The 27,031-nt window shown below is 35.3% G+C and overlaps 1 protein-coding gene and 1 pseudogene across 4 annotated transcripts in view; one reads left to right on the forward strand and one right to left on the reverse strand.

Annotated features, from left to right (window-relative positions):
* Window positions 1-27,031, reverse strand: part of LOC140040729 (WD repeat, SAM and U-box domain-containing protein 1-like) — a 183,710-nt gene that overhangs the window by 85,244 nt on the left and 71,435 nt on the right. For all 4 annotated transcript variants that reach the window (XM_072086879.1, XM_072086881.1, XM_072086878.1 and 1 more), the window contains exon 5: window positions 12,956-13,049. In XM_072086879.1, coding sequence (XP_071942980.1) covers window positions 12,956-13,049 — 94 coding nt within the window. The remainder of the gene's footprint in view (window positions 1-12,955; window positions 13,050-27,031) is intronic.
* LOC140041156 (uncharacterized) lies at window positions 18,288-26,769 on the forward strand (annotated as a pseudogene).

The following is a 27,031-nucleotide window of genomic DNA, read 5'->3' on the forward strand; positions in this document are numbered from 1 at the left end:
TTTAAAATGCTCACAGGTTTCAATGATGAAAAATTGGCACGATCGTTAAATGAATTTTATTGTAGATTTGACACTGATAATTTTGAGGAAGTGACCCTCACTTTTTGTAATAATTTAGATACCGGAAGTAATTCTGTTAACATCTCAGTCGAAGATGTTACACAGCTCTTTCGTAAAATTAAAATTAGGAAAGCAGCTGGTCCCGATGGACTAGCAGGTATTTTAATTAGAGAATGTGCAACTCAAATATCCCCCATTTTTCAACATATTTTTCAGCTAACACTAAAATCAGGTGTTATTCCCTCCATTTGGAAACATTCATTAATTGTCCCCGTTCCTAAATCGTCTACTGTAAACAACTTGAATGATTACCGACCAATCGCCTTGACCTCTCTGATCATTAAGTGTTTAGAGAGATTCATTGTAAATTTAATTAAGCCTGTTTTAGAACCAAAACTTGATTCCATGCAGTTCGCATACAGGGCGCATCGTGGTGTGGAGGATGCTACAGCAACCCTTGTCCACTATATCAAAAAGCATCTTGAAACCTGTAACTCCTATGCTCGTCTTCTTTTTATCGACTTTTCCTCTGCTTTCAACACCTTGCAAAGTCACGTGCTTCTTCCTAAACTTCTTAATTTTGGTATTAACCCATATCTTATTCTTTGGATCCGAAATTTTCTCCACCTTAGATCCCAACAGGTTATTGTAAATAAAACATCTTCTCCTATCATCTTTAATAGCACTGGTTCTCCACAGGGGTGTGTCCTTTTCCCCCTGCTGTACATTCTCTACACTGACGATTGTCGTGCCCTGTATGATAACTGCATGGCAATCAAATACGCTGATGACACTGTTCTTGTTAGTCTTATAAATAATAACCAATCTGTTAATAATTACTATAATGTTGTAAACCATTTCACTAATTGGTGTAAAGACCATTTACCTTAAAATTAATTTAAACAAAACATGTGGATAGACAAAAAATAGGTCAGTTCATGAGCCCCTTAATATAGGAAATGAGTTAATTAAAGTTGTCCCATAGTATAAATATCTAGGAACTATAATAGACGAAAAGCTGGACTGGTGTAATAACATTAAAAAACTCTATAAAAAAGGACAACAACGGCTATATCTGTTAAGACAACTTAGGAAATTTAATGTTAGTAAACAAATTCTTATACTGTTCTACCAGTCAACCATACTTAGTGTTATCTTTTTGTAGAATTATCTGGGAGGGTTGTTTATATGAAAAAGATAAGGAACTATTAAATAAAATTACCAGAAGGGCTGGGCGGGTTATTGGAGTTGATGTATCCGTTCTTAATTTCAACTACGATGCAGGTGTTCTCTCCTTGGTAAAACATATACTCTCCCAAACAGACCACCCGCTCCATAAGGAATACATTTTTCTTCCATCAAATATTCGTATCCGTCTGCCTCGAAGCCGTACTAAATGCTACAATAAATCATTTGTCCCACAGTCTATTGTCACCTATAACAAACTTGTCCAGCGCTAACTCATGGAGAGAACACCTGGATTGTAGACTTTTTGATATTTTATTGTGATTTTCTATATTGACTGTTTTCTGCATGTACGTATATTGTTATTATCTCTGCAGTGTATATAAGAGGAATTTCTAATGTATTTTTATATTGGACCAAATAAAGAATAATAATAAATAATAGGTAATTTAATACAAATTTGCAAAAATATACCTATTTTTAATCAGTTAAATTTAGCTCTTCAGGATGGAAGGTTACCACCATTTATCTTAATGTATTTTGGAAGCTAATGAGTTGTAGATATCAATTCATGTACAATTTGTATCTACAGGATGTTCTGACATCACCATATGCCACTCAAATTTAAAAAATAGATTTTTTTTTCTTTTTTGTACTAGTTAATCCCATTTAATAGAGCACATCGCGCTAATGCGGTCCCCATTTTCTCCTAGATTTTAATATGTTCTTGCTAAATCAATTCTATTTTATATGCGTTAAAAAAAGTAAAATTTCTATAATGTCATCATCTATATATAAATTATGGTAAATTCTGACATAGATGAGCCCAATGGAAAAACTTCGGTACTAATCTCCGCCTTGGATACCTACCTTTTCTATCTCAGATGTACCGCGAAACGTAGATTTTATAACATTAGTTTTCAGTACTAGGCTATTGTTCCATATTTCTATCTTAGGAAGATCTTATAAAGGGTTTTATAAGAAATTTTCTGATTTCAATTGGTAAATTTTAACTCTACGCGCGGTAGAAGTAATTTCCGGGTTCACGGTAAGGTGGTGTGTCAATCACCTTGCAACTTCCCTGCATGGTTGGTTTCAACCAGGGAGTTGTAAAACAACTCCCTCCCTGTTTCAACTAAGTCGGCCGTTGGTGCTTGGTGGCGATAGCCATTTTGTTTTTTTTTTTTTTTCGGACCGCGAGTGTGAAGGTATAGTAGTACATAAAGATCAAATTAAATATATTCATAAAAACATAGAAGTAAATTGTGGGAAATAATTATATAAAATTACATCGAGAGAATTGCGGATAAGAGCTTTTGTTTGAAATCGAATGAAACCTCAATAGCCGAGTTATTGAGTAAGCTGCCAGTACTCTTTAGGGCCTATGTATACTGTGCGCTGTGCCCCGTCAGGACCCTGGGATACTTCTGCCCATGTTGCAAGCCGTCTAAAACGTCTTACTTCTTAGGCCAAAACAGCTCACTGTGTCGCGGAGTAATGTATTAATTAGGATGGTATTTATTTGAATAAAAGCATCAATTACAATAATTATCGCCACTCCCCCCCCCCCCCCCACCCCCCACCCTGATGTCATACTACTAGGCTTACTGTAGTTTGTGACTTTGTTTTACTCCTTTTTTAAAAAATTCACTTTCTTTTCCTTTCGTTTTTCTTTTTTCATTATTAAAACTTATTATGGAAGTTGTTGAATTGTAGATATGAATTCATAAACACATTTTGTCTATCTAGGTGTAATGTCATGACGTCAACATATAACCAGTTGAATTCAAAAAGTCAGATCTCTTTCGTAAAAGCTCATCACGTTTAAAAAAGAGCGCATCTCACTTTTATGTGCCCAAAATTCTTAAAATTTTCATTTATGTAATTATTTAGATGGCCTTACGTAAATTATATATAGATAATTGTCTTCTAAACTAGTTAACTTTGTATGTCAATTTGACGACGTCATTGGATTTAAAAGATAAGTCTCGTAATTTTATCTATGCTATGCTACTATATAACATTATATACAGTGTATTCCGTAAATACTGTAATATGCTGGCTAAATAATTGTCGAGGTTCAAATAGTTTATTGTTTATTGCAGATAACCCAATAACTGGTCAAAGTGACAAGTTCAAATCTAGTGACTTACCGCTTAGTAGCGGATAGCTCCGTGTAACTGTCCTCCCATAACAAAAAGTCTTAGTAGATATAGCTCTATATCTATTAGCCGCCTTAATAGATATAGCTCTATTACCTATTAAGGTACCAACTAATATTAATAAGTAGATTTTAGGCAGATTTAGATAGGTCCTAATAGGTTTTACCTCATTAGCATAATTCAAAATCCCCACTAATAGTATTAGATAGATTTTTCACTTTTTTTAATCTGTGAGTAACACAGTATACATCTATCTATTGTCTACTTACAATAGCTATACCAAGGGCTACTAGCAACCTATTAATAGACATAAGATAATAGCCAGTAACTGTTGGGTATTCTAACTGTTAATAAACCATCTATTTTATACAATAGATAGATATGGACTACCAGATAGCTATTAGAAATCTATGCGTATCATATCTATCAACTGTCTACTAGCTATACTAGGGCTACCAATAACCAATCAATAGACTGTTAACAAATAATTAATAGCCAGTAACTATTAATCAACTATCTATTTTATATAGCTGGGAAGTAGTCATTCCATCGTTGACTCATTGAGTTGAAATCCTTAGTAGGCGAGATAAAAAGGTCTACTTAAAAACTATTAGGGCTACTAAAAATAGAGCTATTTCTACTTACGACTACTTAAATCTACAATTTTTTTTGCTATGGGCTGTTTCATCTTTTTTAGTTATCCGCATTCAGCAGATAATTAGTTATCCGCATTCAGCAGATAATTAGTTATCCGCATTCAGCGGATAACATCTTGTAATTGCTTTAAATCATCTTTTTCTGTATTATTCTTTCTTTCTGTCAATTTTGTGTCCCACGTATCTTTAAAACGTGTAAACAAAACATTTCATGACCTTGTCAACATATGGGCACTCATGTGAAGTTGTGCACCTCCTATTTTAAAATAACATCAGAGTTGCGCAACATGACTTACACGTGGTTTTATGAATTTCGCGGATTTAAAATAGATCGAAAACCATATAACAATTTAAATTGAAACTTAGCAAAAGTGTAATTTAAATATTGCGCTAACTTTCTGTGGAAAAAAAATAGTATGTTTCACATTTTAAAATGCGAAAAAAAAACAATTTCTAATCAACTTTCTACGCGTTTCTTGTCATTTTGAGCCTGTAAAAATTTCCAACGCGTATGCAATTTTTTCCAGCCTTTTCTAGTAATTATACCAACTTTAAAACAATTTTGACTTAAAATTACGTCATACGAGCATGTCGAATTGGATAATTTATGTGCGTTTTTTATGATAAAGTTCAAAAGTTCGTCAAAATTATGCCTTTTTTTAAACATTCGTAGTTTCTAAACTAAACGGTGAAAGTTATTTTTATCACATATTCGGCTCATTTTTTGAGTGCAGCAGATCTAAAAAAACAGCGGTAGCATGTTGTATGTTGTAACTTGACCAGCTGATGCACGTATATGTAGTTGTGCAACAAACTATGGTTTAATGAAAATATGGTCGCGTAGCGTAACTACGCGCAATTTTCTGAAATTCTTAGATTGACTATAAATTGAAAACCAATATATATTTTTATATACCACTTGACACACGTATGTACTGTCGCACTTTGTAATAATCGTCGCACTTTGTAATACCTGTCGCACTTTGTAACAAAACTGTCACACTTTGTAACAATCGAGCTGTCGCACTTTGTAATAACTGCCAGTCGCACTTTGTAATAACAAAAGCTGTCACACTTTGTAATAACTGCTGTCTCACTTTGTAATAACTTGTTTAAATTGATTATTTCATAACCTTTATAAATGAATAATCATCACCGCAATACTATTACGCGTTTCATCAATATTGTTGCGACTCGACTTAACGCTCCGAGATGCGCTATATGTGCACGTGCACACTACGAGAGCTAAATATGCTCCACGAGGAGATCATTCGTTCTTCCGGTGTTTGCGCTAAGATAAGGTACATGTTCTTAAATAACCGTTGGTCCTAACACGCGTGCATAAATGTCAAGGTCATTTTAAGAAGTACTTGAAATAATACCATTTAAAACTCTTAACCTAATTTAACGTGTATATAATAATAATAATAAGGGTCCGCGTTGTGCGTGTTGCATGGTAGTATATTTTAACGCACGTGCGCGTAAGAATTACTTGAAGTTACCATTTTAAACTCTATAACTTAATTTAACGGATATGTATAATAAGTGTCGGCATTGTACATGTTGCAAGATAGTCTGCTTTTACGCACGTGCGCGAAGGTCAAGGCAGTTTAAGAAGTCCCTGAAATTACCATTTTAAACTAGGTAACTTCAAGTTACTGTGTATGTATATTAAGATTCATCATAAACGTTTTTTGTTACTATTTCAGTGTTCTCCCCAGGCCTTTGAAGCGTCACGGTACCGTGACGCTTGGGTTCTCTACCGTGACGCTTAAAACCTTATCCGTGACGCTTAAAAATATCAACCACAACAATCTAAAAATAGATTAACAGGCAGGTACGGTACTTTTTCTAGAGCTGAGGCGCGGCATGCATAAAGAGCCTAATGCATACGAGACACGTGACATGACCACTAGACGAAAAACAAAAGACTGCGTAACAAAGTGTTAAACAACTAAACTGAGACTCCCTTACGCCGGCCGCCGCCGAGAGATGTAAACACGTGTTTTGTTACTGCCATGTCTCTCTTTCGATCTCTAGTATTTGGCTGTTGTCTAAAGTGTAGTAACTTGTATATTGTAAATAAAGTAAATGATTGATTGTATTGTTTTTCTTGTAAAAATGTTATGTGTATTAAAAATAAATATCGATGATATTATTATTTTCAATATCACACTGAATTAATCGACTCTATCGGTGGGATTTATCTTTCGTTGGTAACATACGCACGTCATCAAATCAGGGGTGGCGCCAGGATCTTCCCGACGCGGGGGCTACATTCCCCGACGAGGGGGCTATGCGAGCGAAGCGAGCATCACAAGGCTGTGGGCCAGGGGGCCGCCAAGGGCCCCCGGTGGGGGTCCAGGGGGCGGAGCCCCCGGAAGCAACGCGTTCTAGCGTCATTTGAGGTCATTTTAATCAGATTTAGGGTAGCCATATTTTTCCATTTTTTATAATGCATAAATAAAATACTGCGTGCAAAAAAACGGTGCGCGATGACTGTTTCAATCCATATTTTTCAATTTAAAAATTAAAAGTTCAACAAAAATTTAGAAAAATAGAGTTGGAGGTCCTGGAAATTGGACTTATTATACTTCAAAACATGAAACAAAATATATAAGTCCCTATCATGGTTGTGACTGAGCTAATAAATGTTTGAAAAATAGAGATGATGTTAGGTCCCGGAAAATGCACTTCTTGTACTTCGAAATATGACCAGCTTTATTGTTGGGGCTGAGCTAAGAAAATGTTTAAAACTAAAGCTGCATTTTATACTTTGGAAACATCAGGCCCAGAGGCTTAAAAAACGCAAGCGTAGACCTTTTCAGAGGGGAAATAAGTTTATTCCTCCCAAGTGTATGCCTGCGTACGTACCATCTGGACTTCCGAGTGGTGAGAAATTCATGACATACAGGACATTGAAAATTTAATAACTTAGCTATAATAAGATGTTGGCTAAGCGAAAATGGCATGTTTTTTTGTTTAGTAATGGATGAAATATTTATTTTAGGTGCCCCACGGTACAGAAGGTTACTTGTAAATTAAAAAATTGGTGAACATACGAACAATTAACATAATTCGTTTTTGCTGTAGTGTAGCGTACGTCGACACAGTACACGACGTAACCGTCGCCTGGAAAATAACTACAGTACACATTTTGGTCCCTGGATGGAACATGATATCACGACCCAACGTTGAACGATTCGTACAAAGGGATACCGCCAGACAAGTGCGTACCTATAGCTATTGTTTAGTAGTAAGTTAGATCGCTGGCGATAATGAATGCATATAAAGTGCATAATATCACTCTGACGTACTCTCACGGTCAATGAAACGTCGAGGTTTTCTAGGCGCTGAAGCTACGAAGTGAACGCGAACGAATTATATTCCCCAACAAAAAGTACCCGAACCGTCGGTAAACTTCGCCTGGAAAATAACTACATTACACATTTTGGTCCCTGGATGGAACTTGATATCACCCGTCTCGACCCAAAGTTGAACGATTCGTACAAAGGGATACCGCCAGACAAGTGCGTACCTAGCTAATGTTTAGTAGTAAGTTAGATCGCTGGCAATAATGAATGCATATAAATTGCATAATAGCACTCTGACGTACTCTCACGGTCAATGAGACGTCGCGGTTTTCTAGGCGCTGAAGCTACCAAGTGAACGCGAACGTTTTTACTGTATATTATATTCCCCGACAAAAAGTACCCGTGTTCCCTTCGGTAACCGTCGGTAAACTTCGCCTGGAAAATAACTACATTACACATTTTGGTCCCTGGATGGAACATGATATCACGCGTCTCGACCCAACGGTGAACGATTCGTACAAAGGGATACCGCCAAACAAGTGCGTACTAGCTATTGTTTAGTAGTTAGATCTCTGGCAATAATGAATGCATAAAAGTGCATAATAGCCCTCTGACGTACTCTCACGGTCAATGGAACGTCGTGGTTTTCTAGGCGCTGAAGCTATATGAAGTGAACGCGAATGTTTTTTACTGTATATTATATTCCCCGACAAAAAGTACCCGTGTTCCCCGACGGGGGGGCTAGGCTCCCCGACGAGGGGGCTAGAGCCCCCGTAGCCCCCCCCCCCCCCCGCTGGCGCCACCACTGCATCAAATGATTTCTAGGCGCAATTCAATGCTAGCTGCTTTGATCGTATAATACATTCAAGAAGGCTACGATCGTTTTCCTATTTGCTAGTGCGCTAAAGTCTTTATTTCACTTAACTTAAGGTACATTTGTACATCGGTGCTAGAATGTTTTAGGCCCTACTTCGTGAGAAAGTCGAGTGACAAGGGATGTCACATGGTATTGTGATATCAGTACTGCGATACTGTATGTCACATGGTGCTTTCACCGGCCGCCGCCGAGAGATGTAAGCACATGTTTTGTTACTGCCATGTCTCTCTTTCGAATGTTTTCCTATTTCCTAGTGCGCTATGAAGTCTTATTTCCGGGCAACTAGAGGTGTCTTACTAATGAGTAGGCCTAGTTTTATTTCATCGGGACTTGCCCCCGATGTTTGTATTTGAACGCAAAAAATGTTTTTTTATCGCATATGTTTACCCGCCGGCGGAAAAAAAAAGTAGGCTACGATCGTTTTAATGTTTGCTAACGCGCTATGAGGTGTCGTTTCCGGCTAACTACAGTTGCCTACTGATGAGGCATATTTTTTTCTTCATATATCGCGTACAGTACTATGTTTACCTGCGGAAAAGTAGGCTCAATCGGGCTGTTTGCTAGCGCGCTTTGAAGTGTCCTTTCCGGCCAACTTCAGAGTTGTCCTACTGATGAGTAGGCATTTTTTATTTCATCGGGGAATTCCCCTTGACATTCGTAATGAACGCAAAAAATGTTTCTTATCGCGTATGTTTACCGGCGGAAAAAGCAGGCTACGATCGTGCGGTTTGCTAGCGCGCTATGAAGTGTCTTTCCGACCAACTACAGAGTTGTTCTACTCATGAGTAGGCCTAGTTTTATTTCATCGGGGAATTCCCCTTGACGTTCGTATTGAACGCAAAAACATTTTTTTATCGCGTATGTTTACTGGCGGAAAAAGTATGCTACGATGGTTTTACTGTTTGCTAGTGCGCTATAAAGTTTCGTTTCCGGCCAACTAGAGTTGTCCTACTGATGAGTAGGCTAATAGATTAGGCCTATTTTTTTCATTGGGGCTTCCCCCTGACGTTTGTAATGAACGCAAAAAATGTTTCTTCGCGTATGTTTACCGGCGGAAAAAGTTGGCTACGATCGTTTTGTTGTTTGCTAGCGCGCTATAAGTGTTATTTCCGGCCAAACCAGAGGTGTCATTCAACATAAATGTTATGTGCGAGAGTACCATTTCCGGCCATCTAGGGTGTAAATTACCAAAAATCGCTTCCCCACAGCCCCAACCATGGTGGGGCTGTGACTCAAGTACTTAGTGTCGGAATGCCCCTCCCCCCCCCCCTCGTGGGGGGGGGGGCCAAGCGTGACGCTTGATGTGAATCCTGGGGAGAACACTGCTATTTGTATTACTATTACTAGATGGTACGCTCGCTTCACTCGCGTGCCCATAGATGGTTCTCGAATACACAGTAATTTCAGCGTAAAAAAAAGTTTTTTTTAAAAGTACGTACTGCAGGACTATAATAGTTATTGTGGTTTACAGAAACAAATAAATAGACACGATGATTTATGTATTAAACTAAAATTAGCACACTGGGAATTACTTCTGAAAGAGAAACTTGTCACAAAATGAGTCCAAATTTGTTATTTGGACTCATTTAAACAAACCCAATCTGTGTTTTGTGTGTAACATTAGGGTTGAGGGATGTGGAAGAGGATATGGGTACAAAGAAGAACGATTTTTAAATATATTCTTTATCTACTCAGTAACGAAATATGTTTTTCATGTTTGATAGGCCTATATACCACTTGATACAGTAACACATTTGCGATTTAATACTTTGTTAAAACTGTCACTGTCATAGTCGATTGAAATAGCATAGTACATGTAACGATACACGTACCACTACAACGTTTATATTCTTTGTAATTATTAATTAATACAAACGTTGAGAAGCAACTGTCAGTAGTACAATTTATTTGTATATTGCTTCGCTCGCGTACCATCTAGGTCGCGCCCACAGATGGTTCTCGAATACACAGTAATTTCAGTGTTAAAAAAATGGTTTTTTTTTTAATGTACGTACTGCAGGACTATAATAGTTATTGTCGTTTACAGAAAAGAATAAATAGACACGATGATTTATGTATTAAACTAAAATTAGTACACTGGGAATTACTTCCGAAAGAGAAACTTGTCACAAAATGAGTCCAAATTTGTTATTTTGACTCATTTAAACAAACCCAATTTGTGTTTTGTGTGTAACATTAGGGTTGAGGGATGGGGAAGAGGATATAGGTACAAAGAAGAACAATTTGTTTAAATATATTCTTTATCTACTCAGTAACGAAATATGTTTTTCATGTTTGATAGGCCTATAAATAATATACCACTTGATACAGTAACACATTTGCGATTTAATATACTTTGTTAAAACTGTCACTGTCATAGTCGATTGAAATAGCATAGTACATGTAACGATATACGTACCACTACAACGTTTATATTCTTTGTAATTATTAATTAATACAAACGTTGAGAAGCAACTGTCAGTAGTACAGTTTATTTGTATATTGCTTCGCTCGCGTACCATCTAGGTCGCGCTCACAGATGGTTCTCGAATACACAGTAATTTCAGCGTAAAAAAATGGTTTTTTTTTTAATGTACGTACTGCAGGACTATAATAGTTATTGTCGTTTACAGAAAAGAATAAATAGACACGATGATTTATGTATTAAACTAAAATTAGCACACTGGGAATTACTTCCGAAAGAGAAACTTGTCACAAAATGAGTCTAAATTTGTTATTTAGACTCATTTAAACAAACCCAATTTGTGTTTTGTGTATAACATTGGGGTTGAGGGATGGGGAAGAGGATATGGGTACAAAGAAGAACAATTTTTAAATATATTCTTTATCTACTCAGTAACAAAATATGTTTTTCATGTTTGATAGGCCTATAAATAATATACCACTTGATACAGTAACACATTTGCAATTTAATACTTTGTTAAAACTGTCACTGTCACAGTCGATTGAAATAGCATAGTGCATGTAACGATACACGTACCACTACAACGTTTATATTCTTTGTACCGTATTTTCAGTATAGGTCGACTACAAGTATAAGTCGACCCCTAACTTTGCTGTAGAATATCGTTGATTTTGGTATTACCTGAATATAAGTCGACCAGCAAAATCAGCTAATAACACAACTTACTTTGAAGTTCAAAGAGGGCTAGAAATGTATGAAATGTGGTTGTTTGTTTATATTATTAATATGTAGTCAATAATATTTATAAGACAATCTATTATTATTATTATTATTATATTTAAATCACAAAGACTTAGCCACAGTCTTCGCCAGCCTATAATAAATGACAGCGATGTAGCGTTACAGTACTTGCCATCAGCAATGTTTTTTTGCGTCACTCGAATATATTAAAACGAGTTTTCCGTTAGGAGGCTTATTAAATTGTACAGGCGAGTAGTTGTAAATCGCGTTATCTGTAAATGTACACGCGCCCGACTAAGGAGAATTTATTTTATCAACTTCCTGAACAGTTTTTTCACATCCACGCGGTGGCTGCCGTCAACAAATCAACTTGTGATTGCATGTTATGTACAGTACAATGCAAAAAATCTTTTATTTTGTACTTGAAAAATCATAAAACTAGTCATGTAATTATATAATTCATAATTATATGAAGTTTATATATGAATGAAGCAACACTAGCCTAGTATTTACTATTAGTGGATCCTTTATTAGTAGGCATCTAGGCTAGTTCGCCGTGGCGCAGCTATGAAATGATCCATCGCTGTTGATAAGTATAGAGTCGCCAAACCTCGCTCTGGGCATGCGCAATAGCTTGTCAGATTCCCTAACGCTTGGCAGTTGAGTTCCGGTGCCGGAATCCTAACCACGGAGTAAATTGAAAACTTCCATGAGTGATTGATGATAGGCTTAGGCCACTGACCTTGCTAGTCGACCCCCCGATTTTGCAATTAAAATTTTCCCACAAAGTCTCGACCTATACTCCGGAAAATACGGTATATAATGTTTACCATACTGGTTTGTTCTTACTACTTGTAGAATTGCATTTTAATTCAAAATAATTTAAAACGTAATTGTTACACGGACAATTATCTGATTAATTGATTTAATTTATGAAAATATCATATCACTGATGCCAACTTTACTGTTCTTTAAAATCTGAACCTGAAAATACATTTGACATAGCAATTTCGCTGTCGTATCATAGGGTACGGGTATGTAGTTGTTGTCTGCTAATGTATGTATATGTTGTGTATTTTCATTGGTTAAGGTTAAAATCACTGATGCATCACTGAATTAGCGTTATGAAATCTACCCTCTCCCGCTAGAGTTATTAACGCCACTGGCGCGGAGTAACAGCTTCCTAACGCTAATCCGCAGCATGGTTCAGACACAAAAATATGTACGCCGCTTACATAACTCCACCGTAACTCTGTGAGTCTGAACACACCCTAAGGGGCTTGTACATGTAATGAATGTCACATGTTCTGAAATAAAAGTTGTTGTTTGATTATTTGATAAGCTAAATTACCCTCAAATCATTCATGTATTTAATACCCTATACTTTATAAATAAATATAGAGCATTTCAGACTATATTTATGTTAAACTGCAATGTAATGCATTTCAACAAATTAATGTTAGATAATGGGCTATTTACATCATTCACACTCTCATTTTCGTCTTCGTATTAACAAAAAAAGTTACATATCTTACCCTGAAGCTAGAAGAAGTCCATTTGCAGAAAATGCAACAGAATTTACATTAGCTGTATGTCCTTTCAGCTTACATCTTAGTTTTGTACAGCATACTAAAAAATTAATAGTAAAGGTAAAAAAGCATTAACAAATCATTTTGTACATACATAAATAATTAAAAAGGGTGCTCGAGTATAAAATATATAATACCTATAGGGAATATAGCCATACATTATATCATAAATAACATAACAAGTGTTTTTTTAAGTTATACAGTTGGCAATCTTAGTTTTCAGAAATGTATCCTTAGTTTTGCAACGATAATTAGGATACCTTATTTATTATTGATGTCATTAAATGGCCAAAAAGAAAAAAAATATAATTAGGCCTATTTAGTATAATTGTACCAATTAAGAGAGCCAGTCACTAAAAATCAAACATTAGGTGGCAAGGGTCAAAATTTCGAATTGGCTCATATTTTGCACATCGTTAGACCTTGATGTAAGTAAACCTAATGTGTAGTTTGTTTGGTAAAATATTGCTTAGTTTTCGAGAAAATCGAAAAATAACGATTTTTGTCCAATTTTGTTAATTTTTGGTGTATAATTCACATTAAGTTTAACAGCCTCTGGAAGCTAAACGTAGCAACCTAGCGTTTTAATATTTTACACTTACATTAACTAGCATCTTGACATTTTAAGATTTTTATTAATTATTAATAATTATTTTATTAATTAATTACTAATTAGCAATTATAAAACTCTAAAAAAGTAGGGTAGTAGGGTTTTTTTTCATGTGCAACAAATTTTTTTTTAATAAAAAAATCATCAATCTAAAGTATAGATACCGGTACTAATATTTATGAATCAAGTAAAAGAAAATTGGGGAAACTATTGTGCGCTCTGCGCCAGAGCCACAAAGTTGTAAGAAATTCAAAGATTTAATCTGTCAGCAAGATCAATTAAATGTACCTATTATTATCTATTTAGCAATCTAAGTCACTTTGAGCCAAACTTTTATTACGAGAAACAAACTTGAAAGATAAACTGAAAGTTCCTGGAATAATTTTGAATTAAGTTGCAATTTACATGCAAACTAAAATACGTCTCTGGTAAAATTTAAATTACTAACCAATACAAAATTAAGCAATTAACTAAAAATCACTCGCTTATGCTTTGTCAAACCATATAGGCTAGTCAATCTAGCTAAAACAGTCGCGTGCTTAGTGTTTACCGACCGACCGACCAACTGACCGAAATTACTGAACATGTTTAAAAATGTTGAAATGTTTAAAAACAGTTATATTTTTTTAATTTACACGTGCGTAGCCTGTCACTTTTGACGTGCTCGTATAACGTAATTTCGAGTTGAAAAGTAAGTCAAGAAAACAGAAATCGGGCAAAAAGAGTGCGCAATAACATTTAACGCGCAGTGCGCGCGCAAAAATCTGCGCACTCATGGCAATTTTGTAAACGCTTAAAATTGCCTGAAACGTACTCTTATTTCATCGAAAATAAATTTTGAAAATGTTAAGCGCGCGTACGCATGCGTTACATGCGCTACGCACGTAATTGTATTGCCATATGATGATTTATGCCCTGAAATTTATGAGTACCAAATTTTATTTAATTGTGATTCATGGTTGTGAAGATATGATTACAAACGTGATTTCGTTAAATCGTGCGTAGACCGCGTAATTTTTTATTGCGCACCGTGAAAACATAACCACATCGATTCCTGGCCATAAGGAATATACTGTGAAAAATTGACTTAGTTAGATTAAACTGATATCAAGATAAGGTCAGAAAGCGATAAAACGCATAGTGAGACCGACAGACCGACATAGTGAACTATAGAGTCGCTTCCACGCGACTAAAAACAGCCTAAAGTGAAACAAATTGCAAACAGAGATTTTTCTTTTTTATATGGTCACATATGATGAGGAGATCAAAATTTGAGCATCACACCTCTGTCACTCATCCCGATGATATGCAAATTAGCTTAAATATGCAAATTAGGGTGAAATTACAGGGTTATCATATCTCAAAAACTACTAGTCCGAGAGAGTTGATTTTTTCACTGATTTATTCAAAATGTATATACCGTATATTTCGGTGCATAAGTCGCACTTTTGACACGCAAATTTGACCTCTAAATTAAGGGTGCGTCTTATACACCGAACATAAATGCCTCACCACACAGAGTGTACATATCGTCACCTCGTTGGCTAGGCTAGGCCTAGCTACAGTGTACTAACGTAATGGCAACCTGCTTCTGCCTAGTTTTCAAGGCATTTTAGCGTGATGTTATACTAAATATGATGAAAAGATTTGTTTATTATGGAGCTGTTTTAGGCGCTCCGATAAAATTTCATTTGTAAACGTTTACAATTGGAATATTTATTTATAGTTATACGCACGATCGCCGACCGCCGTACCCCCAGCGCAAGCCCTTCTTGGCGGCCACATGTTGTACGGTATTCGACTAGTATATTCTCCAAGTGATTATAGCATGGACCTAGCGTACACACTTCTCGGATACATAGATACTAATCGAATACGATTGTCCGTGAAAACGTGCGCCCTCTCGAAATGATCGAGCGAGGCTAGCCCACACACGTGCGTGTTAAACACACGGTCATGCACTCGATGTTGCGGGTGCGAAACTCATGAATAACAAGTTAGAAACAACTTGTTGAGGCTGGGCGCGGCCGAGCCTAGGTAAGAAAAAAACCTAAATAAAGGACGCCGTTGTAGATATAACAAAATATATTATTACAATAAGATTGATTACAATTTAAAAAAAACATTGTTTTGATGAAATATAAGGTGCATCTTATACATCGACGATATAAAAAATACCGATATTTTACTCTCAGTTAGGGGATGCGTCTTATACACAGGTGCGACTTATACACCGAAATATACGGTATTTATATTTTCTCTAATGAAACATTTTACAAAAAAAAGACCGGAAGTACAACATTTGACCCTCGACCCCATTTTCAATGTTTGCGTACACAATGTGACTGAAATGTCTGTAGAGACTTTATTTTGCCGTCAAATGACCCCGATATAGGTTCCTAATAGCTAGCATAGGACCACTTTATAATTCCCAAAATCACACCTTTGTCACACACCTCGAAAGTATGCAAATTAGTAGTACAAGTTAAATAAAATATGCAAATAAGAGTGAAAATTTACAGTTGTCATATATGTCAAAAACTACTAATGCTAGAGAGTTGATTTTTTCACAGCTGTATTCAGAATGTACATATTTATATTTGCTCTGATGAAAAATTTTACATAAAAATGACCGGAAGTATGACATTTGACCCTTGACCCCATTTCTCAATATTGCATATTATAATAAAACTAAAATGTCTGTAGAGATTTTGTTCTGCCCTCAAATGACTCGGATACAGATTTCTAATAGCCAACATAGGACTGTTTAGTAAATTTCAAATCACACCTGTATCACTCACCTCCAAAGTATGCAAATTCTTAGTACAAGTCACATAAAATATGCAAATTAGGTGGTGAAATTACAGTTTCCTATATATCGAAAACCACTAAGGCTAGAGAGTTGATTTTTTTTTTAATTGTTCAGAATGTACATATTTATATTTGCTCTAATGAAACATTTTACGAAAAAATGACCGGAAATACAAAAATTGACCCTTGACCCCCATTTATCAATGTTTGCATACATAATGCGACTACCATGTCTGTAGAGACTTTATTTTAGACTCAAATGACTCGGATACAGTTTTCTTATAGTCTGCATAGGACCGTTTTGTAATTTCCAAAATCACATCTTTGTTACACACCTCGAAAGTATGCAAATTAGTAGTACAAATTACATGAAATATGCAAATAAGGGGGTCAAATTATAGTCTTCCCATATCTCGAAAACCATTAATGCTAGAGAGTTGATTTTTTCAAGGCCTTATTCGGAATGCACATATTTATATTCGCTCTAATGAAACATTTTACCCCAAAAATTTACAAAAGTATGACATTTGACCCTCGACCCTATTTCTCAATATTTGCATATAATGCAACTAAAATGTCTGTACAGACTTTGTTTTGGCCTCAAATGACTCAGATACAGGTTTTCTATAGCTAGCATAGAACTGTTTAGTAATTCTCAAAATCACACCTTTTTACTTCCCTTGAAAGTATGCAAATTAGTAGTACAACAGGTGAAAGTTGCCATATCTCTATCGGTCATTAGGGTTTTTTCGAGATATGGCAATTCACTGTAATTTGCATATTTCATATAACTTTCTTTTACTACTAATTTGCATACTTTTGAGGTGCTTGACTTTTAGAATTACTAAACGGTCCTATACGGGCTATATAAAACCTGTATACAAGTCATTTGAGGCCAAAACAAGGTCTGTACATACATTTTAGTTGCATTATAATTATATGCAAATATTAAGAAATAGGGCCGAGGGTCAAATGTCATACTTCTGATAAAGAAATAATAAAATGTTTTATTAGAGCGAATATAAATATGTACATTCTGAATAAGGGCTTGAAAAAATCAACTCGCTAGCATTATTGGTTTTCGAGATATGGGAAGACTGTAATTTCACTCCCTTATTTGCATATTTCATGTAATTTGTACTACTAGTTAGCATAATTTTGAGATGCGTGACAGAGGCGTGATTTTGGGAATTACAAAGCGGTTCTATGCTGACGATAGAAAACCTGTATCCGAGTCATTTGAGTCCAAAACAAAGTCTCTACAGACATTTTAGTCGCATTATGTATGCAAACATTGATAAATGGGGTCAAGGGTCAATTTTTGTATTTATTTTTGTATTTATTTATAAAATCAACTCTCTCGGACTAGTAGTTTTTGAGATATGATAATCCTGTAATTTCACCCTAATTTGCATATTTAAGCTAATTTGCATATCATCGGGATGAGTGACAGAGGTGTGATGCTCAAATTTTGATCTCCTCATCACATGTGACCATTTAAAAACGAAAAATCTCTGTTTGCAATTTGTTTCACTCAAAATGCTAGATTGACTAGCCTAATATTATTATAAATTATTCAGTTCTATCCTCTCATAGTTTATAGGAAAAAACTGAAAACACATTTGTTTAACTTGTTATCGTTTTCCTGTTTGTCGAACCTGGTTGAACTTACTCAATGAGAATGTTTCACAACATTAACCACATCAAACAAAACACTTTACTGACAACGATATCTTCATTGACGTTGACAACGGAACTGATTTTTTATCCATTTTAGTTTATGTCTTACAATGTAAAGACGTGTTGAAAATAATTCTTATATATAATTATTGTCTGATGGCTTTAAGTTCAAACAATATGGAGATTTCATGTTCTATTAAATCGGTTGTCGGCAGAGCTTGTGGATTCGATAGAAAAGACCGCAAACAGAGCACTGAAGTCCTACCTTTACAAGCATGCCAGAAGGAAATCGTTGCACACAGATACATGTTTAGGTTTACGGGCTGGGGCATCGATAGTGAGGTAGACCTAATTCTTAGTCGAGCAGCCATGTTTAGCTTGCCCGATGATATACATAGTTGGACTGTTTGTCCCTTGCATCGATCGGAACTGGGCTTAGGTTGGTCTTGAGGAAATAACAACAGATGTAGAGTGCCGCCTGATCTCTCTAATCACATCCAAAGCAAGGGAAAGGGACCTAAGTGAGATAGGGGTATTAGCAAAGAAGATTCGCAACTAATATTAAAGAAAACAGGAACTTTCCTGCAAGTTGGTTCAGGTAAATACAATTTAATTTTTATATTTAATGTAATTTAAAATGTTAAAAAAGAACCTGTAAGTAAATGTTTTTACGCTTTTTATCAGGTATCTGTTCAACGCAAGATGCTGAAGTTATTGTTACCTGTAACCTCGAACACTGAAACAAATAGCCCTAGTCTCGTCGATCAGATGAGTGCACTAACAACTGTAAGTTAAAAAATACCGTACAGTATGACATTTATGAATACGCATTTATTGGCGGAAAGATTAAGTAAATAATGTGTTTCATGTTACTTTGTTCATTTTATTTCGTATGTTGATGGTAGGAGGAATAATTTCTGCATTCCCTGCCATTGTCATCATCTTTCTATATATATCAATATTATATATTCAAGGGACGTCAGTCCAATTAAATATCCTTTATCTGCACTGCTGGAGCAAGTTTCAGACCGTACTTAACGTTTCCACATGCGAAAGGCTCGTCAAGTTGTCTCTATGTGCCTGGAAGAAATCGCACCTAGTCAGTCGACTACTCTACTTGAAGTTACATCAAGTGATAAAACCACAGAAGCTGACGAAAGAACCGATTCTTCTCTATTAGATGCACTTTCAGAATGCTACCTTCATACTAACCACTGGAGTACAAGACGTCAGATTTTATCGATCATGGTTGATGAAGCCGCTCGTATTGTCGGAGATACTGTGAGTAATATATCAGAGGCGTCCCCTGATTCCCCTAAATTCGTACTTGGAGATATAAACCACAGCGGTAAAGAAATAAAGAAAGCGTTGCCTACTTTCAAAAAGTACGTTGATAAACCTACTCGAGACGGGAATATCCTGGACAAGTGTTTCTGTAATTTAAACAAGGCCTATAGATGTATTATCAACGCTCCTATTGCAAGTTCTGATCATAACGTCATTACCCTATTACCAACATATAGACAAAAAATTAGAGCGGAAAAGCCTACCAGGAAAATAATTAAAGTTCGAAATAGTGAGGCAATAGAAAAGCTACAAGAATGTTTCCAGTCTACTGATTGGTCAGCACTTATTGATACAGCAAATGACCTTAATTCAGCAGTAAAAGTTGTGAATGATTATATCTCATTTTGCGAGGAATTATGTGTTGAAACTAAACGTGTCACCTTTTATCCAAATCAGAAGCCTTGGTTTACACACCAAGTCAAAGCACTCATTCGCGAACGATCAAATGCCTTTAAAAGTGGTGATACAGTTCGCATTAAATCTATAAAAGCAGAAATAAAGAATGAGATAAAAAGAGCAAAATATTTATTTAAAGGAAAGCTTGAAAATTCCATGGAATCTGGAGATGCCAAGGCGGCCTGGAATTGTATGAATATTATGTCTGGTGTTAAAGCAAAAAAGAAGATGGACCTTTCGCTATACAATGACGGTGATAAATTTGTTAATGACCTAAACAAGCACTTTGCGCGATTTGAGAATGCCAGTCCTACCAATTGTACCAATCTGACTTCAAATATTATTACTAGCGAACATGTTAAGATTCAGCCTTGGAAAATTGAAAAGTTGTTAAAAAAAGTGAAACGAAATAAAGCAAGTGGTCCTGATAACATTAGCGGCTGTATTCTGAGGACATGTGCCCATGAACTGTCTATTCCCTTTACCAAACTGTTTCAACTGTCGTTAGATAATCATATTGTACCATCGGTCTGGAAAGATGCATCTATTATTCCAGTACCCAAAATTCCAAACCCTAAGATTTTGAATGACTACCGCCCAATAGCCTTAACCTCGATAGTGATGAAATGTTTGGAAAATTTATGTGTAACTTAATTATTACTCCCTTATCCCATTTAATTGATCCATATCAGTTTGCATACCAATCATGCAGATCTGTCGATGATGCGATACTAACTCTTACCCAACTGTTAAACCCGCATACAAATAACTTAAGTTGTTATGCGAGAGTTACCTTTGCTGACACAAATATAGGATCACCCCAAGGATGTGTGTTAAGCCCCCTCTTGTTTATTTTATATACCAATGACTGTAAGTCAACTTCTAGTAGCATACATTATTTAAAATATGCGGATGACACCGCCATTGTTGGCCTATTAAAAAACAGAGCTAGTGAAACTGAATATCATGATGAAATCGTTGCTTTTTCGAATTGGTGTAAGACAAATTGCCTCTTACTAAACGAAAAGAAAACCAAAGAAGTAATAATTGATTTTCGAAAAAAATATACTGCTTTGGCTCCCCTAAAAATTAATAATCAGGAAATTGAATCTGTTGAAAGCTACAAATACCTAGGTGTGACTGTTGATAACAAATTTAGCTGGGAGAAACACTGTAAAAATACTATAAAAAAAGGAAATACACGACTGTTCTTTCTCAGAAAACTGAGAAATTATGGGGTAGATAGAACTGTATTAAATTTATTTTACTCTTCGATTGTTGAGAGTGTGCTCACTTTCTGTTGTGTTGCCTGGTTCTGTGGATGTAGAACAGAAGAAAAAACCAGATTACAACAAATATTAAATAAAGTAGGTAGGATCACAGGATCTAGACATAATTTGGATGACCTTTGCAACAAAATCATAAGAAATAAGGCTATGAAAATTTGCGACGACTCAAACCACCCTTTAAATAAACATTATGTTAAAATGAGATCGAAAAGACTAAATGTGCTGAGATCGTGCAATAGTAGGGTTATAGTCAGGGTCCTCGTGTATTTCCGTAGGATTTTAATGTCCAAAGTGAGATTTTACTTGATTTCACTTTATTATGGTGCTAGGATACCAAAAATGTTAGGTAACAAATTTTCACGATCCCGTAACCATGGTAACAGCCCCAAATTCAAAATGGCGACCAAATGGCCATATCTCCATAACCCTTTGGTCTATTGACAAGATATTGGCATCAAAATACTCGGAATATATATATTTATATTCGTTGTAATAGAACATTTTAACTAAATGCAACCGGAAATGCTATTTTCTGTACTATTGACCCTTGACCTTGACTCGTACTGTATCTTAAAAACGGCTGGTCATAGAAATTTTTAAATGGTCTCAAATTGCTCAGACCTTATATATTTATATTTATTGTAATGCAATATTTTGTTAGAAAATGACCGGAAGTAAAGTTATTGACCTTTGATATAGAGAATAGCTTACAAGAATTTTTATTCAGTAGTCTATGGTCATATCTCCATAACCCTTTGGTCTATTGACAAGATATTGGTATCAAAATACTCGGAATAAATATATTTATATTCGTTGTAATAGAACATTTTTACTAAATGTAACCGGAAATGCTATTTTTCTGCACTATTGACCCTTGACATTGACTCGAACTGTATCTAAAAAACGGCTGATTATAGAAATTTTAAAATGGTCTCAAATTGCTCAGACCATACATATTTATATTTATTTTAATGGAACATTTTGTTAGAAAATGACCGGAAGTAAAGTTATTGACCTTTGACCTAATAAACATGAACTTTATGTATATAAGCATTTATCTATTTCAGCATGTATGGTCAATTGTTTGTGGTGGGGATTAAAAAAATGAGTTTATACATATTATCATCATTCGAATATTTAATTTATAATCACATATTTAGTTTTTATATATTTTATAAATAGTATATACTTTATAGTGTAAGCACATTTATCTATGTAAACAACTTTGGACAATAGTAAAAATTACAGCAGAAATTCATTCATTCATCTACTTCACTAAAATGACGTAGCCAAATTGATTCTTCCTGCACTTTTCCTGAAATGTTAATTGCTATACTTTTTTCATTTTGGAGCTCCAAGAAACTGGAGCTCCAAAATTGGATTAAAACATTTTTAATTACATCAGTACTATGCATTTATTGTGTCAGCATCCGTGTTGCCATTAAGACAGTCAAGGAGTGAGAGTGGTTGATTCTTCAACTTTTGTACCTTTAATGCTTGTTCTTGAAACATTTTCATATAATGGAGGTTTCTCATACATTGAACTGCTGCCCCGGCCATACATTATTACGTGGTTAGACGTTCCTTGGTTTTTCTTCTTAGATGTTTCGAGATATGAGAAGCAATCTTTCAATGCTAACATTGACTGCCATTTTGTGAGTCATATCGCCAAGCCAACGGACCAATTTAAGGAGTGAGATTGTTAGAAGTTTTTGATGTTTACAGCATCTTATGATTTTATCTCCTTCAAGCTACTAAATGTTTTTAGTTTAATTTTCATTTCAGGTAGTCCACAACAACCAGACTTTGCTCACAAACTTCAAAAAGCTTCAACTCCTTTTTTTATTATCTCTGTTTAAGATATATTTCTTTACTTCTTTTGAAATTATTACTAAGACAAAGTTTTAAAAAGTGTTGATTTTGTTATGAATGTATTTTGATGAAATCTTGAAGTATTTGTGTGTTTTGTGTTGAAGAGTGAGTTCGATGGGATATCTAGTTCGATTTCCTCCTCCTAAGTAATGCCAACAAGATCACCAATCCATTTTAACTGGTTTTCCTTCTGTTCTAGAGCCTGATCCGGGAAAAGAGCAAATAGTCTATTTCTTTACATTCAAATTAATTACATTCTTTTATTCACTGTTATTGGGTCATCTACATCAAGCCAAGCTGGTCATTTGTGTGTTAGATGGCAATGTATCAGACGAGCATATAAATGAAAACCAGTCATGGGCAAAACAAATCTGCAAGATACCTTTCTAATATTATAGGTTATAATTACCATCAAATCTCACTCTGACATTTACTACTTTTTAGTTTTAGCTAAATCAGAAATCTTCAATTAATAAGTTTATAGAGATTCAAAATGGCAATTGAAAACAATATTTGAAAATGTGAGTTTAGAAAAGAACTGAATGCATAACATAATTATCCTAGTGAACGCCAGGCTAGTGATCTGGAGGTTGTTGTCCCACATTACTTAAGTATTAATGATGTATTCTTAGTAAAAGTGAAAATTACGTCAGAGTAGGGCCAAAATATCTGACCAATATTTATCCATCCTTGTAATGTAAATAGCTAATATTCTCTATGTCAATGGTGAATAACTTTACTTCCGGTCATTTTCTTACAAAATATTGCATTACAATATATGTATTGTCTGAGCAATTTGATACCATTTTTAAATTTCCATGACCAGCCGTTTTTTAGATTGAGTGCGAGTCAAGGTCAAGGGTCACTAGTAAAAAAAAAGGCATTTCCGGTTACATTTAGTCAAAAAGGTCTATTACAACGAATATAAATATATTTATTCCGAGTATTTTGATACCAATATCTTGTCAATAGACCAAAGGGTTATGAAGATATGACCAGAGACTACGGAATAAAAATCCTTGTAAGCTATTCTCTATGTCAAAGGTCAATAACTTTGCTTCCGGACATTTTTTAACAAAATATTGCATTACAATAAATATAAATATATAAGGTCTGAGCAATTTGAGACCATTTTTAAATTTCTATGACCAGCCATTTTTAAGATACAGTACGAGTCAAGGTCAAGGGTAAATAGTACAGAAAAAAAGCATTTCCGGTTGCATTTAGTAAAAATGTTCTATTACAACGAATATAAATATATATATTCCGAGTATTTTGATACCAATATCTTGTCAATAGACCAAAGGGTTATGGAGATATGGTCATTTGGTCGCCATTTTGAATTTGGAGCTGTTACCATGGTTACGGGATCGTGAAAATTTGTTATCTAGCATTTTTGGTATCCTAGCACCAAAGTAAAGTAAAATCAAGTGAAATCTCACTTTGGGCATTAAAATCCTACGGAACCCCTATTTTCATACATGAGGAACCTGACTAGTTATGCGATATTTTAATTCTTTTGTTCCGTATTCCATTAGACTGTTAAATGATATTGCATAATTTTTGAAATTTTTGATGTATTGCTGCTTTTTTATTATTTATATAGTCAATAGTAGTTTTATGTTCATACTTGTACATTGTTAAATAATATATAGTGTTTTTAAATATTGTAATTAATTATTTTTATATGAAACGTTTTATATATTTTTGTACTATATTGTGAAAAGCACTCAAAATATTTTCCTATGTGGAAAAAATAAAGTTATCAATCAATCTATCAATCAATCAATTGATAAGGTTACCTTCAAGGAACTGCAGAAATGGATAACTAACTTGACAAGATACCGTTTTAACGTGGCCAAACACCATTTATTGTTACATGGTAGAGGTTCTGTAATTCAACCTCTAAAGAACACTAGAGCATGCATACAGCCAGGGAAAATCGACCACTTTGTATACCTTTATAACAAGTTCTCAAGTTATACAAGACTTGCCATTTGGAGAAGAAACTCTAAAACTTTCTACAGACAGAGTTATAAAAATCCCAAATGTTGTGCGTAATCTTATCCCAGAACAATGTATTCTTCAATACGAGAGTTACTGTCAAGAGAAGGATTTTCAACCTATGAGCCGCAGTACATTGCGTAGAGTTCTCAGCGTTTGTTCTGCTTCTGTACGCAAATCCTTACAGGGCCTTGATTATATCTCTGCCAATGGTGGAAAAGCCTATGATGACCTGGAGAACATCGTTGATAAGTTGGGAGATTGCTATGAAATGGATTTGACTTGGGCCAAACAAAAAAACCAAAAACCAAGTCAACAGCTGTTAGTCGGCGAAACGTCAAGTTCTCTGGAAATGTAAGTACCGATATCATCTTACAAACTTGACCTTATATTGGATCATATAGAAGTAACTTTTTATCACATTATATTATCAGATCTAAATGAACTTATTTAACAATCTTTGACTATAAGGTAATAACAATCTTGTTTAAATATCTTGATAACTGCTACAGTATAAATAGAAAAACAATATAATAAAAAAAACGCAAAGTAGCGCGTTGTATGTTGTTTAGTAAAGCATGTAAGAAACAATCAAGACTAATTACATTTTTTATACAATTTATTTTATATATTATTGCAGATTCACATTTCTAACCATTCTGAAGTTGCCGATCATTGTAGGGCGTATGCTCTTAGTTCTTACGAAAACAAAGGTTACCAGACTGTCTGTGATCATGACCACAATGCAAGATGTAACAGGTGTCGTATATTTCCAGAAGCTTTGTCTGAAATTCATGAAGCTTTAAACGAAGTGCGCTGCTCTTCTAAAGAAAAAGATGACATGAAGTACGTACTTACACGGTCAGTCCAAGACATCGAGACGTGGAAGGCGCATATCTTAAGATCCATTAACCAAGACGCTGCACGACATGATATTTTAGGAGATTTGAATCCTGGTTGTGCCCTAATTGTTTTAGACTGGGCGATGAAGTTTGTACCACATAAATACCGCGAAAGCCAAAGAGACTGGTTTGGAAAGCGTGGACTTCCGTGACGAAAAAGAATAAAGATAGAGAGGTACTGATGCTAATTACGTTTGTGCATATTTTAAAATCTTGCAGTCAGGATATCGACTATGTGTTGAGGCAGCTGCCATCTATTGCACCCGATATACACTCTGTTTATCTGCGTCAAGATAATGCCGGATGCTACCACTCTGCCCTAACATTACTCTCGTTACCAAAGATAGCGAAAGAAACTAAGATAAAAATCCGACGTATTAATTTTTCGGACCCACAAGCGGGGAAGGGTGCATGTGACCGCAAGGCAGCCCATATAAAAAATCACATGAATAAATATCTTAATTCAGGAAAAGATATTGAAAATCCAGAGCAGATGAAGGCACCAATTGAGTCCTTTGGGGGCATTCCTGGAGTGAAAGTCATAGTTTGTGCTTTACCTACTGGTACTATCTGTGCAACAGCAAAATGGAAAGGCGTGAGTCACATCAACAACATAGAGTATGGAAGCAGGTCCATGAAGGTATGGTTGGCGTATGGTATTGCTGCAAGACAAAATCTACTTTTGAGTAAATTCGGTGTGCCCTCGAAACTACCAAATTTAATTCATAATAAGGATACGTCTGATAAAAATCAAGCATCATTTATTACAGTAAAAGCAAGAATACAAGTCAAGACATCTTATGAAGAACAAGCTGATATAAATGACGACGACTAAATAGAAAGTGAAGAAAGTTCTGGCACCCCCAGCAAACTGTTCTTTTGTCGCGAATAAGGTTGCATTAGGTCATATCAGAGGTACTCTTCCCTAGAGAAACACTTAGATTATGAAAATCACAAGAACGCACTAGAACATGAAACACTTCAAAATCTAGAACCAAAGATTTGCCACGGTTTGACATTGGCCCCGACCTGCAAATGGGCTGGGAGTTAAAGTCCTCTGCAAAAAAAAACCTGATTTTCTGTTCCACAGACATCCTACCTTACTGATGTT

This window comes from Antedon mediterranea, chromosome 2 (genome assembly GCF_964355755.1).
Source record: "Antedon mediterranea chromosome 2, ecAntMedi1.1, whole genome shotgun sequence".
NCBI classification, from domain to species: Eukaryota; Metazoa; Echinodermata; class Crinoidea; order Comatulida; family Antedonidae; genus Antedon; species Antedon mediterranea.